General features: G+C 35.5%; 1 protein-coding gene across 1 annotated transcript in view; it reads left to right on the top strand.

Annotated features, from left to right (window-relative positions):
• The window catches only part of CAPS2 (calcyphosine 2), a 62,801-nt gene that overhangs the window by 17,035 nt on the left and 24,582 nt on the right, over window positions 1–21,184 (top strand). Inside the window, exons 5-9 of the mRNA XM_021707371.1 lie at window positions 9,203–9,270; window positions 14,743–14,862; window positions 19,601–19,675; window positions 20,536–20,631; window positions 20,722–20,815. Of these exons, the coding sequence (XP_021563046.1) occupies window positions 9,203–9,270; window positions 14,743–14,862; window positions 19,601–19,675; window positions 20,536–20,631; window positions 20,722–20,815 (453 nt within the window). The remainder of the gene's footprint in view (window positions 1–9,202; window positions 9,271–14,742; window positions 14,863–19,600; window positions 19,676–20,535; window positions 20,632–20,721; window positions 20,816–21,184) is intronic.

The raw sequence follows: 21,184 nt of genomic DNA, 5'->3' as shown, positions 1-21,184 counted from the left end.
CTAAATAGTAAAAGCAACAAGAATTTAGCTACATTATTATTATCATTGAGTGGAAATTTGATATATATTTTATTTGAGTTAAAATCATACAAAATCAATTATGTTCTGAATTGATAGCAGTGTGCAATTAATTTTTAGACTGGGTGTACTGATTTTCTGTGGATGTTCTATGTTGCAAAGTTGTCGTATTTCTTTTACTAACACCACACACATATTATTTTGTATGCCTATTATTTTTTAGATATTTATACTTAGTAGAATAAGGAGTATTACCAGGATTATCTTAAAAAATAAAAAAGCTACTGTGTGAGGCAAGATAGTGTTCTAAATAAGGCTTATTTTGATATACTCCTGAAGTTATACTTGGAATGGAAATCACCAATACTTAAGGTTTACTAGGTATTGTTCTTGATATAATTCAAAGCCATCTGGATATTTGTGGATTTCTTTTCCTTACAGTTATATTATTAGTGGCAAAGTATCAAAATTCATCATCAAGTAAGTTTTACTATATAGTGGTACACTCATTTATAGGAAATGTGTATATGAGTAAGTTTTCAGGGCATCTGGAATTAGCACCAATTTCTCTTTAAAAATGTAGGTAGAAATTTACTTACTTTTAAGCTACTTAAAGGAACAATAGAAGCAGTGAACTTATGGTGTTCATGTCCAACATGTCTAGGTTTCTCTTTTTTTGTCATTTTTTAGTTTGACAGATTCTTTGCATAAGTGTGACTTCTGCTTCTAATCGGTATTGTGTTTGCACAGACCTAAATCAGTGTATCTGAGGGTGGTTCCAACCTTTCCTACAAAATATAAGCCATCATAAAGTTTAACACTCAAGAGGGCTTTCTGCATGGGCTCTATGATATTCACTAATCTTCCTTCTTTGGTTTGCATCTAGGTTTTACATCTATTTTCTGGCTAATATGGATCTACCCTGCATATAATTTTCATGTTTTAGTCTTTGTCCACTTTCTGAATCACCCTTAGATATTATAAAAAATATCTTGCTTGACCTGTAGGTTGCACTTTGAAAAAACTTATTAATTGCTATTTTAAATTTATGACTAAGTAAAAATCTTATAAAGTGTTATGAGCTTAGAGAGAAACATGAGAAGTATTGAAGATGTAAACTTTTTATGGGACATATTTGGATGTACAAACTGAACATCTTAAATTTCTACAAAACAACAACAACAAAATACTAAATCTAATGTAGGCTAACATTCAAATAATTGTGTCCAACTTCTCAAGTTTCTTACAAGCATTTACTTATTATTTTTATGGTATACCTTTAGATATTCTTATTTGACATTTTGTGTCAGTTTCAAATAAAGCATTCTCTCCAAGGTAACAAAGCCTCTAACTTAACCAACATTATCTTGATTCCATTTATGGGAATGATCAATAAGGATGACACTACTTTAGATTCTAAAAATAGAACAAGGTTTGTTTTGATTTCTTAAGTTTTTAACCTCTTATATCTGTCACTCAGAATAAGCATTTAATGATTATAATTACATATTAATTTACTTGAAATTAAATGATTACAAATCTTTCAATTTTATATTACCTAAAAAGTAGTAAAAAATACTTTTAGGTGAGTGGGAAAGAATGAAAAATAATATAAGACAGTTCAATAAAACCAGTAATTGAGGAAAGTTGATTATTATTTTTTCTTTTTAAAAAAATTTTTCTAATTTATTTTAAAGATGTGAGAGTACAAGTCAAGATTAAGTACATAAATGGTCTACATACAGGTGAAGTTTGGGCCTCCCATTGGACCTCACTTTGCCTGGATTGGGATCATGCACATTTAATTATGTCATGTTTCCCACCTCTCCTTAACTCCCGTGACAATGTCCTGCTACAGTCAATACCTTTTTTGTGGTGTTATAATAGATGTTCAGGGTCCTCTTATGAGTGAGAACATATGGTACTCAGTTCTGTGTTTCTGTGATAGATCACGTAGTATGACAGATTCTAATTCCATCCAGGTTGCTGTGAAGTCCATAGTTTTTTCTTTCTTTGTGACTGCATAATATTTAACCATGTAGATGTACCACATTTTTAAAATCCTGTCTACTTTTGATGGGCAGCTCAGTTGGTTCCATGTCACTGCTATTGTGAATAGTATTGCAATAAACATGCATGCACAGGTACCTTTTTGTAGAATGATTTGAGTTCCTCTGGGTATATTCCCAGAAGGGGATTGCTAGGTCATATGGAAGGTCAATTTCTAATTCTTTTAGAAATCACCACACTGTTTTCAACATAGGTTTATGTAGTTTGCACTCCCACCAGTAGTGTAGAAGCATTCCCTTTTCCCTGCATCCTCACCAGCATATGCTGTTTTTTGTTTTATTAATAATGTCCATTCTTACTGTTGTTTTGTGGTTTTTCAGTGTGCTTTTGATTTACATTTTTCTGATGATTAGTGAGACTGAGCATTTTTTTCATGTGTCTATTTGCTGTTCCTATGTCTTCTTTTGAGACATGTCTATTCATATCTTTTGCCCACTTCTTAATGGAGCTGTTTTCCCCCCCTTTGGCATGTTTGGTTTCTTTTTAGGTCCTGATTGTTAGTCCTTTGTCAGATATACAGTTGGCAGATATTTTTCCCATTCTGTGGGCTGTCTCCCTGCTTGCTTGATGGTTTATTTTGTTTTGCAGAAGATTTTCAGTCCCACTTTTCTATCTTATCTCTTATGGCATGGTCATTTGAGGTTTTGATCAGGAATTGGTTGCCTATTCCAATTTCCATAAGGGTGTCTCCTGCATTTTCTAAGAGTCTTATAGTTTGAGGATTTACATTTAGATCTTTGATTCATTTAGAACTGATTTTTTGTGTATGGTGATAGGTAGGAGTCCTGTTTCATTCTTTTGCAGATGGTCAGCTAGTTTTTCCAGCACCATTTACTGAATAGGTTCTCCTCTCCTCAGTGGTTACTGGTGGAGACTTTGTTGAAGATGAGTTGGTTAAGAAATTGAGGTTTCACTTCTGGAATTCCTATACTGTTCCATTGGTCTATATGCCTGTTCTTGTACCAGTACCAGATTGTTTTGATTATTGTAGTCTTATAATAAAGTTTGAAGTTTGTGAGTGTGATACCTCCAACTTTGTTTCTTTTGCTAAGAATTGTTTTGGCTATTTGTGATTGTTTATGTTTCCATATGAATTTCTGTATTGTCATTTCCAGGTCTGAGAAGAATTATGTTAGTAATTTAATGGGTATTGCATTGAATCTATAGATTGCCTTGGGTAGGATAGACATCTTAACAGTGTAAATTCCTCCTATATGAACATGGAATATATTTCCATTTGTTTGTGTCTTCTTAGATTTCTTTGAGCAGTGTTTTGTAGTTCTCATTGTAAAGGTCTTTCATTTCTCTGGTTAGGATGATGCCAAGGTACTTCATTTTTTTAGTGACTTGTGAATGGGATTCTGCTTTTTATTGGTTCTCTGCCTATTTATTGTTGGTGTATCAAAATGTGACTGTCTTTTGCACATTTATTTTATACCCTGAGACTTTGCCATAGTCCTTTAACAGTGCAAGGAGGTTTTTGACAGATTCCCTTGGGGTTTCCAGGTATAGGTTCATATTGTCTGCAAAGAAGGATAGCTCAGCTTCCTCTTTTCCTGTTTTTATTCTCCTGATTTCCTTCTCTTGTCTGATTGCTCTAGCTAAGACTTCTAACACTATGTTGAACAGAAGGGGTGAGAGTGGGCAGTCTTGTCTTGTTTGGGTTTCCAGGGAAATGCTTGCAATTTCTGTCCTTTTAGTAATGTGTTGGCTGTGTGTTTATTGTAGATGGCTCTTACTATTTTGAGGTATGTTTCCTCTATACCTAGATGTTTAAAGGTTTGTTTCAAGAATAGATGCTGGATTTTATCAAAAGTTTTTTCTGTGTCTAATGATATAATCCTGTAGTTCTTGTTTCTACATCTATTGATATATTTAATTACATTTATGGTCTTGTGGATGTTGAATCACACTACATCCTGGGGATGAAGCCTACTTGGTCATGGTGGATAATTTTTGAGATGTATTGGTTAATCCAATTTGCAAGAATCTTTTTGAGAATTTTTGCATCTATGTTCATCAAGGATATTGGCCCATAGTTCTCTTTCTTTGTTAGGTCTTTGCCCAGTTTAGATATCAGTGTTATGTTAGCATCATAAAATGATTTGGGGAGAGTTCTGTCTTTCTTGATTGCCTGAAATACTTTCAATAGGATTGGTATGAGCTCTTCCTTGTATGTTTTGTAGAATTCTGATGGAAAACTGTCTGTCCAGGTCTTTTAGTTTGTAGGTAGTTTATGATGGAGTCAATTTCCTGAGTTGTTACTGGTCTATTTAGGGTCTCAATTTCCTCTTGTTTTAACCTTGGGAGGTTGTGTAATATCAGAAAGTCCTCCATTCCATTTAGGTTTTTGAGTTTTTTTCTATACAGGTATGCACAGTAATCACTGATAATCTTTTATATTTCTTTGGGGTCAGTTGTGATTTGATCTTTTCATTTCTGATTGTGTTTATTTGGTATTTTTCTCTCTTTTTCTTGGTCAGTCTGGCTAGAGGTACATCAATCTTGTTTATTCTTTCAAAGAACCAGCTTTTTGTTTCATTGATTTTGTTTTCTATGATATTTTTTGTCTTTCATGTCCCATATTTGGGCTTTTATTTTGGTGATCTGGATTCCTCTGCTGAAGTTAAGGTTTTGATGGTCTTGCCTTTCCAGCTCCCTTAGGTGATTTGTTAGGCTGTTAACTCATGATCTTTCTATTTTCTTGATGTGTGTTTGTAGAGATATGAATTCCCCTCTTAGTACTGTTTTCATGGCATCCCAGAGATTTTGGTAGGTGTATCCTAGTTTTCATTTGTTTCCAAGAATCTTTTAATTTCTTTGTTGACTCAGGAGTTGCTCACCATTGTGCTGTTTAGTGTCCATGTCTTTGTGTGTTTCGCGAGGGTCTTGTTCATGAAAATATTTATTTTTATGCCACTCTGGTCTGAGAAGATATGTGGTAGTATTTTGATCTTATGGTATTTGTTTATCTTGATTTATGGCCAAGGGTGTGGTCAATCTTGGAAAACGTTCCATGTGGTGATGAGTAGAATGCATATTCTATGGTTGCTGGGGGAGTGTTCTGTAGGTATCTATTAAGTCCATTTCTTCAAGTGTCTAGTTAAGGTTCTGGGTCTCCTTATTGATTTTTTTCTTCAGTCATCTATCTAATTTTGTTATCTAATTATGTAAGTCCTCAGTTATAATATGCTTATATCAATATCCTTTTTCAGGTTACTTAGTAGTTGCTTTATGTGATGCTTCTGTGTTGGGTCCATATATATTTAGAATGGATATTTCCTGTTGATGAATTGAACCTTTTATCATTAGGTACTATCTTTCTCTATTTTTAAACTTTTGATAGCTTGAAGGTTGTTTTGTCTGATATTAAAATTTTGACTCCTACCCTTTTTTTGTTTTCTGTGTGTCTGAAAGTTTGTTTTCCATCCTCTATCTTTTCATCTGTGAGTGTCCTTTGTAATGAGATGTGTTTCTTGGAGGCAGCATATTGTGGGGTTGTTTCTTTTCTTTTTTTTTTTTTAAATATAGTTTGCCATTCTCTGTCTTTTCAGTGGTGCATTTAGTCCATTCATGTTCTGGTTGACTATTGAAATGTGAGAGTTTATCCCTGTCATGAGGTTTTATAAAGTTTTTTGTTTATTTTCTTTTAACTTTTGTGTTGATGTATTTTTGTGTTTTCAAGTTTCCAGTTGCAATGTATTCTCTGTTAATTTGGTGTTTTCCTGTTTTCTTGGGAAGTGCATGGTCTTCTTTGTTTGTTTGTTTTGTTTTGTCTTTCTTCTTTTCTTAATACTTTCTTAAATTTCTCCTGTAGAGCTGGTCTGGAATCAGCATAATCTTTTAGGGAATGGATGCCTGGAAAGGATTTTAATTCTCTGTCACAGATGAAGCTTAGCTTAGTTGAGTAGGAAATTTTCAGCTGGAATTGTTTATCTTTGAGTACGTTGAGTATTTAACTCAGTCTTTTCTGGCTTGTAGTTTTTCTGTGGATAAATCTGTTGCTATTCTAATTGGTCTTCCCTGATAGGTAGTCTGACCTTTCTCTTTCCCTGCCTTTAGGATTTTTTCTTTTATACCTACTTTGTATAAGCAAATTACTATGTGTCTGGAAGTTGTTCTTCTCATTGAATGCCTTGCAGGGATTCTCTGAATCTCTTGTGTTTGGATGGTTGCATATCTGATGAGATGAGGGAAGTTGTCTTGGATAACTTCATGGAATGTTTGTTTCAAGGTGTTTCTTGTTTCTTTTTCTGCTTCAGGTATGTCAATTAGGCATAAATTTGGTCTCTTACTATAATTGCACACCTCTTGGAGGATTTGTTCTGTCTATTTAAGCTACCTTTATATATAAAATTATATATATATATAAATTTATATATATATATATATATATATATATATATATATATATAAATAATTTTTTTTTGAGTTGGAGTCTCACTCTGTCACCCAGACTGGAGTGCAGTGCAGTGGTCGCTCCTGGCCACCGCAGCCTCGACCTGCTGGGCTCCGGTGATCCTTCCGCCTCAGCCTTCCAAGTAGACGGAATTACAGGCATGCGCTACCATGCCTGGTTGATTTTTTTGATTTATCGTGGGTCTCAAACCCACAGGCTCAGGCAATCCACTCACCTCAGCTTCCCAAAGGCGTGGGATTACAGGCTGAGCCACCGAGCCCTGCTTCTTTTTATATTTTTAATAGTTTGAGTTAGTTTCATATTTCAGTCTTCAAGCTCTGAAATTCTTTTTTTCTTTAAATAAATTTTATTTTAAAGATGTGGGGTACAATTCAGGATCTAAGATTCTTTCTTCTGCTTGGTTTATTTTGCTTTCCATGCTTGTCAGTTTGTTATTTATTTCATTCACTGTGTTTTGTATTATGATCATCTCAGTTATCAGCTCTTTCATTCTTTCTTCTTGCCTTTCTTCATTTATATTTTTCCTTTCCATTAGTACCTTGATATCTGGATCGGCAGTTTGAGACCAATTGTTCTTGTGGCTCTCCATTGTTTGAGCTCTGGAGTCTGTGTTCTTAGGTGCTGTCTTTCCAGGGGTCTGGGGTATGTGTGTTTTTCTGATGATTCTTCTTCATATGTAACTGATTTTTCCTCCCTCCTCCCTTTAAATCCATTGCTCAGTGAGAGTGGGATTAGCTGTCACTTCTATTTGTTCAACCCTCGATTCCATAGATAGAACCTTGGTTTTGATCAATTTTGAAGTCATACTGGAGATGGGGAGCTCTTTTTATGGTTTTGAGATTTGATTATGGTGTAATGCGTGGAGCTAATGTTCTGAGGCTACCTGTAGATTGCAATATTTGCTGACTGGGGTGTGGGCCCCTGGTCCCCACTTCTCACCACCTTACTATATGTCTATGTGGTGGCAGCATATGTATACTCCCTGAAACAAAAATGATATAAGAGAAAGAAAGAAGGGAGAAGAAAGGAAGATGAAGAGAAAAAATAAGAAAAGGAAAAACAATAGGCAGGCAAACAATCTGATAAACAAATAAGAAAAGAGTATACACTCTCCCTCAGCTTTACTCATTAGCAGGAAAAGAGGGAAGAAAAGGAGCAAATCAAATCAGAACACACACCCAAAGATATATATATATATATATATATATATATATATATATATATATATATAGAGAGAGAGAGAGAGAGAGAGAGAGAGAGAGAGAGAGAGAGAGAGAGAGAGAGAGAACCAGTCAAAAATTAGAATAGAACAGAATAAAATAAGATAAACCTTTTGTGAGTCTTGATCTCCTTCTTGTGACCATTTGTGGAACTTCAGGTTCCTCTTTTACTGGCATGTCCTAAGCACTGCCACTTTTGTCTTACTGTGGTGGCAGGGAGTGGCCTCCAGTCTCTACATTCTCCCCCCTGTTCTCCTTGTGGTCAGAAGGGAATTTTTGTAGTCTATCTACCTGCCTGTGTTCAGTCCTCTCCACAGGCAATCAGGCTGCTATCCACGTGGGTCAGACATCCAATGGACTGCTGGGAAAGAGGGCTAGTCAGTCCATGACTCACCCTTACTCATCTGCTGCTAGGGCTCCCACTCTGATTGCATCCATCCTCCTGTCTAAATAGTCCAGTATGGAAGGTGGGGCATCTGGAGTTCTGCCTCAGCACTGTCTCTCCAGGTATCGTGCACCTGGAGTATCCTATTTGTGCCAACAGTGATCATCCCAGAGAGGTACAGAAGTTGTCCTTCAGTCTCAGCATTCAGGCTGCTAAGTAATGAGCAAGTTAAAGCACATCTTTGTCTGGGTTCCAGGACAGAGGAAATCGCAATGACCTGAGTCTTTTCCTCCAGTGGGACTCATCTTCAGATTTCTTTCTTATGCTTTCTCCACAGTCCCCACTGTCGGTGCCCAACCTGTTGCCATAGGTGGTGGTGTGGGGCTAGGTGTCAGGCACCAAGAGGTGTCTGATCTCTGCTGTCTCTTCCCAAGAAGTGCCCCAAGAATGGTGGTTGTTCCTGTGCTCAGGGGGTGCTGAATTCAGAAGAGTAGTAACTGGCAGCCACTTCTGCAGGGTAGCCCTGAGCGCTTGTTCCTGTATCCCCCTCAGTCGGACATTTACTCACCCACTTGTACACATACACACATGCAAATTCTATCTTGTGCACACTCACCCATGCAGAGGCTCACACACTCGCCCTCATATCTGATCAAATATTATTGCCATCTTGCCCTGATATCTGATCAAGTATTATTGACGCAGAGAGAAAAAATTATTCTTCAATGGTGAGATTTTTTTTGTTTGTTTTGCTTAGTTTTAGTTTTTTTAAAATGTAAAATTGAATGATTGAAATTCAGTTTTGCAGGACATCTCTTGAGGAGAGGAATAGAAAGAAGGTATGTCATAATCTCTTTCCATTAGTCTGACTCCATAATTTTTACCAAAATTTAAGTGCCTTTCTTGTTAGGAAAGAAATGGTACTTATGTATTAAATAATTGAAATTTTAAATTTGTTAATTAATGAAAAGTAATCTGTATATAAGAAGGAATGGGAGATGTTTAATTTATGGTTTAGAACTTTTTTGTGTTAACTATTATATTATTTTGCCATATGAGCAATGAAATTGCATGTATTTTTTTTTCCAGGAAATTGTGGCTGCAGAGAAAAAGAAACAGATGGTTGCAGAGCAAGTGATGATAGACCACTTATCTAGGTGAGGATTAGACTAGAAAGAGAAATTCGTCCAGAAAGCTTTCATTAGTATAAATATGCATGACATTCATATTTTTGACTCCTTGAAAAATATACATAAAATGGAAAAAATATTTTTATTTTATTCTAACTTACTAATGGACTATATGCATCTTTTAGGTACTGCACAATCTCTCTAATATTAGAATCATTTACAATGCTGCCACCTTCACTTTCTATTCTACATCGATTTTCACTTGACATTTGCTTTTTATCATAGCAGTTGTAGAAAACTTGGTTTTCTAAGATGCAACATCATTGAAGGAGTTTAGCATGCTATGTCATTGAAACTGTGAACTACCTTGAGCTACTGGGTTATCTGGTGTGCAAAGGATGTTAAATATCACTGTATGTCTCTCAAAAGTAAAAATATCCCAAAATATTCCAATGAGTCTCTGTGGTACTCCAGGGTACTTTGGTACAGTTTGAGAACTGTGAAACTGTAAATAATTTAAAAACCTGACTTGGTGCAGTGGATCATGCCTGTAATCCCAGCACTTTGGGAGAATAAGGGAGGAGGGTTGCTTAAGCCCAGGAGTTCAGACTGGCCTGGGCAACAGAAAAATCTCATCTCTACAAAAAATTTAAAAATAAATAACTAGATGTGACAATGCATGCCTGCAGTTCCAGCTACTCAGGAAGCTGAGGTAGGAGTGTAGCTTAGTTCAAGAGTTCCAGTGGTGAGCCATGAGTGTACCACTGCTCTCTAGCTTGGATGATAGTGTGGCCTCAACTCAAAAAAAAAAGAATTTTGTACCCATTGGAAAACTATATAAAGTTTTAACACATACAGTACTAAATTTTGTGACAACATGGAAATATGGTAGGAGTTCAGAAAAAGTTGGAATAATCTAAAAAGTCTTCAAGGAAAAAGTAAGACTTAATTTAGCTTTGAAAAAAGTGTTATGTGGCAGAAAGAATGATACTTTACATAATATTTTTAAACAATTAATTATACCTAGAGTCTCCAATGTATCTTCTTCCATTATCTCATGAACTTTATTTATTTTATTTTACCTCCACTAGGCTGCCAAAGCTTTTCTTAATAAGGTGTGGAGTCCATATTGCTAGACTAATGGTGATTTCTCAGTTCTCACTTAACTGACCCATCTGCAACATCTCTTTCAGTTGAAAACTTTCTTCTTTTTGAAACTTTTTTTTTTTTTAACTTGGCTGTTGTCCTCCTACTTTCCATTCCTTCTCAGTCTCTTCTCTTTCTTCCTCATCTCCCTCATCTCTGTGGGTGTGCCCAAGGATTTAATTCTTGGACATATTCTATGTTTGCTTCCTAAATGATTTCATCCAGTATCATGCCTTTAAAACTGTCTATATCTTGATGCTTCTCTAATCTAAGATTTCAATTTAACTTCTTCTAATCCGGGTTCCTGAAAATTTATTGTCTCTTTCCCCATGACCAAATCCTCTAATTTTCCTTCATGGCAACTCCATTCTTCAAGTTATTTAGACCTGCAGTCCTGGTGATGCCTTTGATCCTTCGTTATCTCTCAAATCCTATATCCAGTTTGTCAGCAAACATTCTCAGTCCTATCATCAAAATAAATTTACTTTCTCTGCTGCCATCATCAGACCATTATCTTCCGACTCCTGAATTATTTGTCACTTCCTAACTAGTTTGACTATCTCTACATTTAGCTTTTACTGGTTTATTCTCAATTCAGTATTCAGAGTCATTCTGTTAAAAGGAAAGCTCAATCAAACACTCCAGTAATTTTTCATTTCAATCATAGTAAAACATATAACATCTACGTACTTGTTATGTCTCACTATAAAACTTAGTAGCTTAAGAAAATCATTCATTTTTGCTCATGTGTCTTTAGATTAGCTGTTGAAGCTTGGCTAGAAGAGGACTTACTTTTTGTTTTGGCCAGTTACACATGAGCAAAAGCAAATGATTTCAGTTCTGAACTTAGGCCTTAAGAAATCTCATGTGTTTCCATTTGTACTTTAGTGCTTCTGCCATTTCTGAGAGAAGAAAACTGCTTGGATAGCCCACTAGTCTTAAGAAAAATTTGCTTCTACAGAGGAAGCTGGACTAGTTAGCTAAGACCACTCTAGATAAACAGATCTCTGGCCAACCTGCTCTTGCATGAGTTAGTTCAGTTGGGATCAGCAGAGTCATGCAGCTGCGTATAATTGTCCAAAGCCAGTCAAATGCCTAAGTTCAAAGTCAAAGGGAAAGAAAGAATACTCGATGTATAATAAAGCTGTGGCAAAGATAATGGATCAGGAATGCTAGAAAATTGGGGCCAATAATACAGTCTATCCAAGTCATCATTGGACCTTGGACTTCTTTCCCCCAAATCTATTCTGCCCCGGCCATTTAGCTTGCTCTCTCTTATGGAACATACTAGGTTCCATTTTTGTCTCAGGTACTCTGCATTTATTTTCCACTCTGCTTGGAATGATTTTTCCCCCAGAAATTTATATGGCTGCTTACTCATTTTAGCTCATATCTTTATTTAGAAGTCACCTTGGTGAAATCTACCTTGGCACCAAATAAAAAAATATATAATCTCTTATCAAAACTTTATATCCTCTTACTACTTCATTTTTTCTTCCATAAAGATATGTAATTTATCTTATATTTTCTCTGCTTGCCATGTTAATTATCTTTCTGCCTCTTCATGGGAGTTTCATGAGGGCATGGCTCTTGGAAGTTTTTTTCATTGTTGTATTCCCATTGCTTAATATAGTAACTGTACAGTAAATGTTTGTTGAATTGGCAAATAAATGCATGAACTGGAAGAGGACTTAATTAAAGTCAGCAGTACTGGGTTTTAAGTTTAGCTATGTGACTAATTTGCTGTTGGAGCTTTCATGTTTTCCTTGTTTGTGTTTTGATTTTTGTCTCTGCCAAATTAACATTAAGATTTCTTATAACTCTAATATTCTGTGTATGTACATTTAACATAGAACTGATAAAGTGTGAGTATAGAACAGGTGTCACTTTTGGTCAATGCCAGTATTTTTCATTTGGGAGATTTAAAAACTATCTTAATGTTCAATTTAAAAGGAAGATTTGGTTTATAACTTGGCACACAGATGAACAGAATTTACAGTGTATGTTAGAAATGCCTAAAGCTTTTCCTGAAAGTTTCAGCAATTGACATAATGTATTAAATTCATACATTTTTCTATCTCTAAATTGCTATTCATCTTCATATTTGTTGAAGGCTCATGATACCATTTAAAAAAAGTCTGCTATTGCCTTAGTTAAGACATGGAAAAAAGTGATAAAACTGTCTACGCATTCATTCTTTTATCCAATAAACCATCAAATTTATTTAGACTTGAAATTTTACCAGGCAAGTAGACAAAAACCAGAGAAAGCGAGATAGTTAAGAGTGTGTAGAAGTTTATATTTTAATGAATCATAGAATCCAAGTTGGGTAAAGAGGAAAGTGAAGATATAAGGATAACTTATGTTTCCTACCCTTAAAATAATATGAATAATAGCAATAAGAAATTATATATGGCCCATATGTTTCTTAAATTAATTGAATCTAATTTCACATTGTAGGGTTACAAGAAATCTTTTTACTTTATGACCCCAACTCCAATTAGTTTTTAGTTCTTCTGGCATTTCTTGATTTTGTTCTTTCTACAAGACCTATTTCTTTATTTGTATTCTTTTAATAATTTTAGGATACATGTGATAATTTAGTACATTCATATAAGTTTTTTTTGTGTGTGTGTGTTGGAGTCTCACTCTGTCACCCAGACTGGAGTGCAGTGGCTGCTCCTGGCCACCGCAGCCTCGACCTGCTGGGCTCCGGCGATCCTTCCGCCTCAGTCTTCCAAGTAGTCGGAATTACAGGCATGCACTACCATGCCCGACTGATTTTTTGATTTATTGTAGAGATGAGGTCTCGCTGCCCAGGCGGGTCTCGAACCCGCAGGCTCAGGCAATCCACTCACCTCAGCCGCCCAAAGGCATGGGATTATAGGCTGAGCCACCGAGCCCGGCCATTCATATAATTTGTAAAGATCAAATCGGTGTATTGGAATACCCATCACCTTAAATATTTGCCTTTTTAATGCTAGAAACACTTGAATTATTCTCTTCTGGTTATTTTGAAATGTATCCTAGGTTATTGCGGCTATAGCCATCCTATTGATCTGTCAAACACTAGGTCTTATTTCTTCTATCAAACAATATATTCACTGTCACCTTGGTATAGATCCCTACTATCTCTTTTCTAGTCTATTTCAATGCCACTGCTAAACTGTCATGACTGTATTTATGCATCTTCAGTAGGATATGTAGTAAAAGGAAAATTGGGAGGTATAGTCTCAACTATTAAATTGTTCTATAACACTTATTAGATGATAAGCACTCTTCTAGATTATATATATATTTTAACTATTTAATCTTCAAAACAGTTCTTTGAGGGAGGTACCATTATACCATTATTATTTATTATTTATTTTATAAGTGAGAAAACAGTGGTCCAGAGCTAAATGACTAGATAGGGCCATGCAGCTAATTTTTGCCAGAGGCAAGGATTGAACCCAGGTAGTCTAGTTCCAGAATCTGTACTCTCATGCATCATACTGTGTGTAGTTCCTCAAGGGTGCTGTGTTGGCCTACTCCTGTGGCCTCATACAAATTGTTCCTCTGCTTTAGGTACACTTACACCTTCTCCTGTGGGTGCCAACTTCTACTCACCTTTCAAGAATCAGTGAAAACGTCTCATGATGCCTTTAATGAGAGCTTCTCTGTATCTTCTTTTCTAAATTTTAAGTCATCCTCTTCTATGTTTGCTCATTGAATTTCTATTGTAGCATTTACCACTTTTTATTCTTATCTTAACTTTACCTGTGTCATTTCTCCTATATTATCTGAAACCAGCACAGTGGCCACTTGTTTAAAGTCTGGGAGTGATGGCTCACACCCATAATCCCAGTACTTTGGGAGGCTGAGGTGAGAGGATTGCCTGAGCCCATGGGTTCAGCCTGGGCAACTTGGTGATACCTAATCTCCACAATAAATCAAAAAATTAGCTGGGCATGACAACACATGCCTGTAGTTCCAGCTATTTGGAAGGCTGAAGAGGAAGGATCACCTGAGCCCAGCAGATCGAGGTTGCAGTGGCCATGAACGTGCCACTGCACTCCAGCCGGGGTGACAGAGTGAGAATCCAACTTAAAAAAAAATAGTGAGTAAAACATAAAACTTTTAGCTCCCTCCAAAATTTCCATTTGTTCTTAGATAATACTTACAGAAAAGGAAATTGTAGCATTCACTTTTTTATGGCTAGCAATTTTTAATAATTAAATTTATTTCTATCTTATAAAATATTATTCTATGTAAACTTGAATTTGGCACGTGAGCGTCTCCAACTGCTTGCAAATAAGTGAATGCTAAATGCTCATCACATTTAACAGCCAGACTTTTTATTTTCCTGTGTAGGGCTGTCATCAGTGATCCAGAACAAAATTTAACCATTGAGAAAAAAGAAAGTGCTTATGTCCTTCCAGATTCAAAGATAGCACCTCTTCGATTTAGGAAAAGAACACTCCATGAAACAAAGTAAGAAAATTTTAATTATGTAAAATGAGGAGATACTATGTTATAAAATTAGTTTTAAAATGTACTTCTGTGTATGACTGAAAAGTTTATGTGTTTGTTTTTGCTTTTTTCTATATAAAGAACAGTGAGATTTTTCAGGTTTAGATCCCAGTTCTGCCACTTTAAGATATTGGGGGCATTGTCTTATTTTACTCTCTTTGGCTTCCAGATTTTTCATTTGTAACTTAGGACATAAAGACACTACCTTTGGAGATATGTGAAGGGTAATATAGTAACTGAGTTATTTGTATGTGAGCAGTATATACTGGCTAAATCTCATTTATATGGTAAAAATTGAAATTTATTATTTTATATAATTTATATATATTTGCATTTGACTTTGTAGCTTATAAATCTTTTGGGTTCATACAAACTTTATGAACTTTTACAGTCTTCTGGTGCAGTTCACTTAAATTTTAAATTTAACAGTTGACATCTGTCTAGCCTCAGCTTTAATGGATGTAAACTATCTGGTCAATACTCACAGTAGCTTTTTTATATTTTCAGACTGCTGTAACTGTTAGTACTTTCTTATCATTTTAATCCTTTTGTTTCATTCTTATTTTCTGAAAGCCTTTGCTTCCATACATTTAGGTATTTGAAGGCACTATGTATTCATTTTCTATGAATGCTATAACAATTATCACACACTTAGTACTTTAAAATGACACAAATGTATTATTTTATAGTTCTGGAGGTCAGAAGCCTAAATCAAGGGCTGATAGGGTTGCATTCCTTCTAGAATTTTCAGTGGAGAATCTATGTCCTTGCCTTTTGCAGCTTCATTCCGTGGCTCACGGCCTCTTCCTCCATCTTTAAAGCTAGCTGTGGCTGACCAATACTTTCTCGTGCTACATCACTCTGAAACTCTTCTCTTGCAGGTATAGCTCCCTCTGCTTTCCCTTAATAAAGACACATGTATTAAACCTACCTGGATAGTCCTGGTGATCTCCCCATCTTAATATGCTTAACTTAATCACATGTGACACATCTCTTTTATCATGTAAGGTAGCATATTCACAGGTTCCAAAGATTAGAATGTAGACACTTTTGGGGGAACACTGTCGTTTATCTGTCACACAACTAAACTTTCCCTTTTTTAGAACAAACTTTTATTGAAATAAAACAGACATTCACAAAGTCCACAAGTTTTAAGTGTTCAGCATAGGGATTATCACAAACAGAACAATACTCATGTACTAAACTTTGAGATCAAGAAACAGAACACTACCAGCACCTCAGAAACCTCCCCTGGTGCTGCCTCCTGATGGTTATTCATTTCCCCTGCCATGCCAGATTAACCTTTCTGTCCTACTACCACAGATTAGTACTGCCTGGTTATAATTTTATATAAATGAAATTGCAAAATCTATACTCCCCTCTAGTGGCACATATTCATTTACTTACTTGTATAATTTAAAATGTACAATGTGAGGTTCTAATATACATGATGAAAGATGTTTGGCTTCTTTTACCCAACAGTATGTTTGAGTTTTATCCATGGCATTATTTGTAGTTGTCTTTTTTTCCTCTTGTGGTACAGCATTTCATTGTTTAAATATACCACAGATGTTGATGGACATTTACTATTCATGAATAGTACCATTATGAATTTACATGTGCCTGCCTTTTGGTGAACATATATATTCATTTCTGCTGAGTATATGCTTAGAAGTGGAATTGTTGGGCCATTTAGTATGCATATGTTTAGGTTTAAAAGATGCTGCCAAATAGGTTTTCAAGCTGGTTGTTGCAGTTTGTACTCCCACCAGTAGCAATATGAGTGTTCTAGTTACCCCATATCTTTGTAAGTGCTTGGTGTTTATCTTTTTCATTTTAGTTTTTCTTATGGTTGTGTATTGGTGATTTTAATTTGCATTGCACTGGAGACTAAGGTTGTTGAGTACTTTTCTGTATGTATATTGTCCATTTAAATATCACCACATGGAATTTCCATTCAAGTCTGTTGTCTTTCATATTGATTTGTGGATTGATTTGTGGATCTTATTCACATATTCTAGATGAGTCTTTTTTCATTATATTTCTTGCACATGTTTTTTTCACCATTCTGTGGTCATCTTTTCATTCTCTTGATTATGTTTTTCTTAATGACTAAAATTAGAAATAAGAGATCATAATTTTAAAGTAGACCAGTTTACAAATCTTTCTCTGTATTGCTAATGTCCTTTGTATTTTCTTAAAGAAATCTCTGCCTACCACAAAGTAACTTTCCATCTGACTTGTAATGCCATGTTATGTTATGTGTCAAGTTGTCATAAATTCATGGTTGGTTTCTAGGCTTTTTTTTCAGTGTCACCTATCTGTTTCCCTGCATCAATATTACCTGTCTTAATTAATTAATTGCAGCTTGTTTAAAGCTGATCTAGCTCTACAGAATACCCTATGGGAGTATTGATTAGAATTATTGAATTTACAGCTTTCACTCCCCTCTCTTATTTATTCTTCCCCGAGGAGGAGAATTCTGCTGTATGAATTTGGAAGCAGGAATTGGCCTGTGTAGTACTAAACTTCCTCTCCCCTTTTTCTTGGGAGGCGGCAGCTTGCCGAAGCACATATTCTGCCATGTGAATTAAGTGTTACAGGGTCCCCTCGCACCAATGGAAATGAGTGGGTGAGTCTGTTTAATTCCAGGATTAAGGACTTAGCATATTATTGCAGCATACCGAAGACATGGTTTATAATAGCTTTGTCAATAATAAAATTCATGTTTTGGTCTTCAGTCTTCCTGTTTCTTCTTTCTGTATTGGTTAGACTGGGTAGAGTGAAGTATTTGTGCTATTTATTGGGCACCTAAAAGTCAACATGATATTTTGCATTTTATATGAAAGTGCATAATACTTTCATCTTTTCAAAAAGACTGTGTGTAGGGCCTTTGAAGCTATCACGTCATCTTATCACTGTTAAAATGAGTTCTGTTCACCACTGAAAACCAATATAATGTAATGGTTAAGAGCAAGGTTTTTTTTCTAGCTTTGCCATTTGCTAATCATATGGCCACAGGCGATTTACTTATCTCTCTCTGATTCTGTAAAATTTATCTGTAAGATGAGGATAATAGTACTCACCTTAAAGTTATTGCAAGTATTAAGTAAATCAATACACATTAAAGTGATTTGAACAATGATTACTGTCTAGAAGGTTCTCAATAAATGGCAGCTTTTATTGTGGCTGTTATTTTCTCAGCACCTAGAATTGTTCCAGGCACACAATGGACATTCAATAAATGCATTAATCCCAGTGGATTAAATTGAATTTTGAGTTGACTAAACTTTCATAACTCCATTGTGTTCACAAATTCCCATTTGGCTTGCAGGCTTTTGTTTCCCGTATCCCGCTTTCTTTTTGTAGATGCCTAGATTTTATAGAGGTAGAGCTTTCAAGCGCCCAATGACCCACACAATTACTTACTAATTACATTATTGCCATTTTATTGTACGGTTTTATGGGGGGAGTATCATACAAAATTATTTGGGAAGGAAAGTAAAGATACACCATCGAATCTTCAGATCTCTTTTTTTTTCAAATTGGAGTCCCTCCCACTCTGTCACCCAGGCTGGAGTGCAGTGGCACACTCACGGCCACCCCAGTGTCGACCTGCTGGGTTCCGGCGATCCTTCTGCCTCAGCCTTCCAAATAGCCAGAACTACAGGCACATGCTACCATGACCCACTACTTTTTTAATTTATTGTAGAGGCGAGGTCTCGTCAAGTTGCCTGGGCTGGTCTTGAACCTGCGGGCTCAGGCAATCCACTTGCCTTGCCTCCCAAAGTGCTCTTAATATAAAGGAGATTGTTGGTAGTAGGGTGCCAAAGTATGTGCATTTGGGTTTTGTTAAACAGAATGTTATGGTTGGCAGGCTTTATGAGACCATTCAATATTATCTGAAGGCCATAATGATTACATAATGGATTGATCTGTGGCAAGATTCATACTTCATTCAGCATTCTTTCGCACTATTCTGTTATTTTGGTAAGGAATATTTTCAGCTTAGCCGTCAGTGAAAACCTGACTGATAGTGACTTGAACAAGTCAGGATTTATTTTTCTTATATAATTAGCTGCTTGGAGGTAAGCAGTTATTGGTTTTAATTCAGTGGCTTAGTGATGTGACAGCTCTGGGATGGCTTCTCCAGGACTTTTTTGGCCTTTCTGACATGGTGGCTTTATGGCTGTAGTGACACCTAGCATCATAGTCCTGCCACGTTCACAGGCGGATACTCTTCCCATGCCACTCTCTTTATCAGGACAAAAGGAATTCTCTTGGAAGCTTATTAGCAGAACTGGGTCGCTAATCAACTCTAATTGCAAGAGTTTAAGAAAGCAAATTTGATGGTGACAGGGCAGCAGAGAAGAGGGTTAGACCTGGCTTTCAGGTAACCCTGCAATCGTGTCAGTCAGTAGCACAAATGTGCAATTTCTGTTCAATATTTACTTTTATAGCATTTTTATACTATAGATTCTAACACAAACATCTTCATGTATCATATACCCATTTCTCAGGGTTATATCTTCTGTCTCCAGGGTTGTATTATTTGTTACAATTGGAAATCTGAAAAAAAGAGTTTTATACCTTTTGTGCTGTTTCCAAATACTAACATAACTCTTTTTTGGTATGTTTATAATTTACATCATATGTAGTTAACTTTAAAGAATTATTGACAAGATGTATTTCTTAACAGAATACGAACTCATTCTACTTTGACTGAAAATGTGCTTTCTCATAAAGTACAATTTGATGGTAGGATCCTATCAAGGTAATTGGGTTTCATTACATTTTTAATCCTATATATTATCTTTTCAAATAGAAATAATAATGAGATTAGATAAATGTGTATCATTTAAATAAGAACAATTAATTTAGAAAACATTTTTGTGTAATAGCTACTATTCTGTTATACAAATACAGGAAATATGAAGCTGTAAGGAAAACAATTTAATTAAAAGTTATTTTAAAAGTGATTTAAAGTGTCTTTTAAAACCAAACTTAGCAGTACATTTAAAAAAATGTATGTATTGCTACTAGAATATTCTAAACTAGAAACTAACCTTTATATAAGTTGTTTTATTTAATTTCACTTTAATTATTTTAAGTTAACAGTAGATTATTGATGGATGCAATAAGTGACACAGAAAATGATTCTTAAATCTGTTATCTCAGTCTTATAAATTTCTAGTAATACTCAATGCTACTTGATGTTCTTTCCATTTTTGGTAAAATGTGTATTTTTAAATTATCACATGTGTTCAATGATTTTTAAGTTTTTCTATGACAATAAAATATAATAAATGTATGTCTTTGAGTGCCTTCTTGCAAGCTCAACATTTAAAAAAGATATTCCACCTTATCTTAAAAGTCTATGTTAAATTAGTAATCTACATTGTAATATATCCATATTCATGTCAGTGTAAGATGAATTTTTTTTCTCCATCCCCATCCAACTTGGCACTTCATCACACTCTGTTGTGTTTTCCCTGCAGCTTCCCCTAATCCTCCCTCATCACCACACATACAAGGGAGTTATATAATTTCTGCTTGAGAGGCATAATTTTAGTACATTATTTAATTGGTGTATTATTCTATTTGAAAATATTTGATATTATTCTGTTTTTCTAGAAATGGCCGTGATGCTTGTAGAGAACTGATTGGGTTCTTTTTTACTCATGACCAGTCACTTACAATTTATGAATATCGGCAATTTGGGAAAAATAGGTATGCCATGAAACATTGTTAGAACACTCAGGGTGATTACTTCTGAGAGAAGCTGAATAACTTTACTTTTATTTTTCATTTAACTTCTAGAACAAATGTGCTTCCTTTTATTTACAAAAACGTTTATAGTCATCAGTGTGGACGAAGAAAAGGAAAACAATATCGACTTGGTGATTTTTACATTGTAAGTTGAGTGTGTGTGTACACTAACGTTTAAGAGCAGGTGTTAGATTTTGTGAGTCCTGTGGAGGTGGAAGAGCAGGGATTTTCTAGTCTTCAATTTCTTCCTTCTCCTCCTTCTGCTTAGGGAGAGAGAAGGACTTTAAGGGACATTTGGGCCAGGCACTATGACTCATGCCTGTAATCCCAGCACTTTGGGAGGCAGAGATGAGAGGATTGCCTGAACCCAGAGGTTTGAGACCAGCCTAGGCAATTTGGTGAGACCTCATCTCTACAATAAATAAAAAAAATTAATTGGGCATGGTGGCACATGCCTGTGGTTCCAACTACTTGGAAGTCTGAGGTGGAAGGACTGCCTAAACCCAGCAGGTTG

Source organism: Carlito syrichta, unplaced genomic scaffold, assembly GCF_000164805.1.
Source record: "Carlito syrichta isolate Samal-C Ts95f unplaced genomic scaffold, Tarsius_syrichta-2.0.1 Scaffold316858, whole genome shotgun sequence".
In the NCBI taxonomy this organism is placed as follows: Eukaryota; Metazoa; Chordata; class Mammalia; order Primates; family Tarsiidae; genus Carlito; species Carlito syrichta.
Note: the sequence above shows the minus strand (reverse complement) of the source record. Positions and strands in the feature narration are given on the sequence as shown.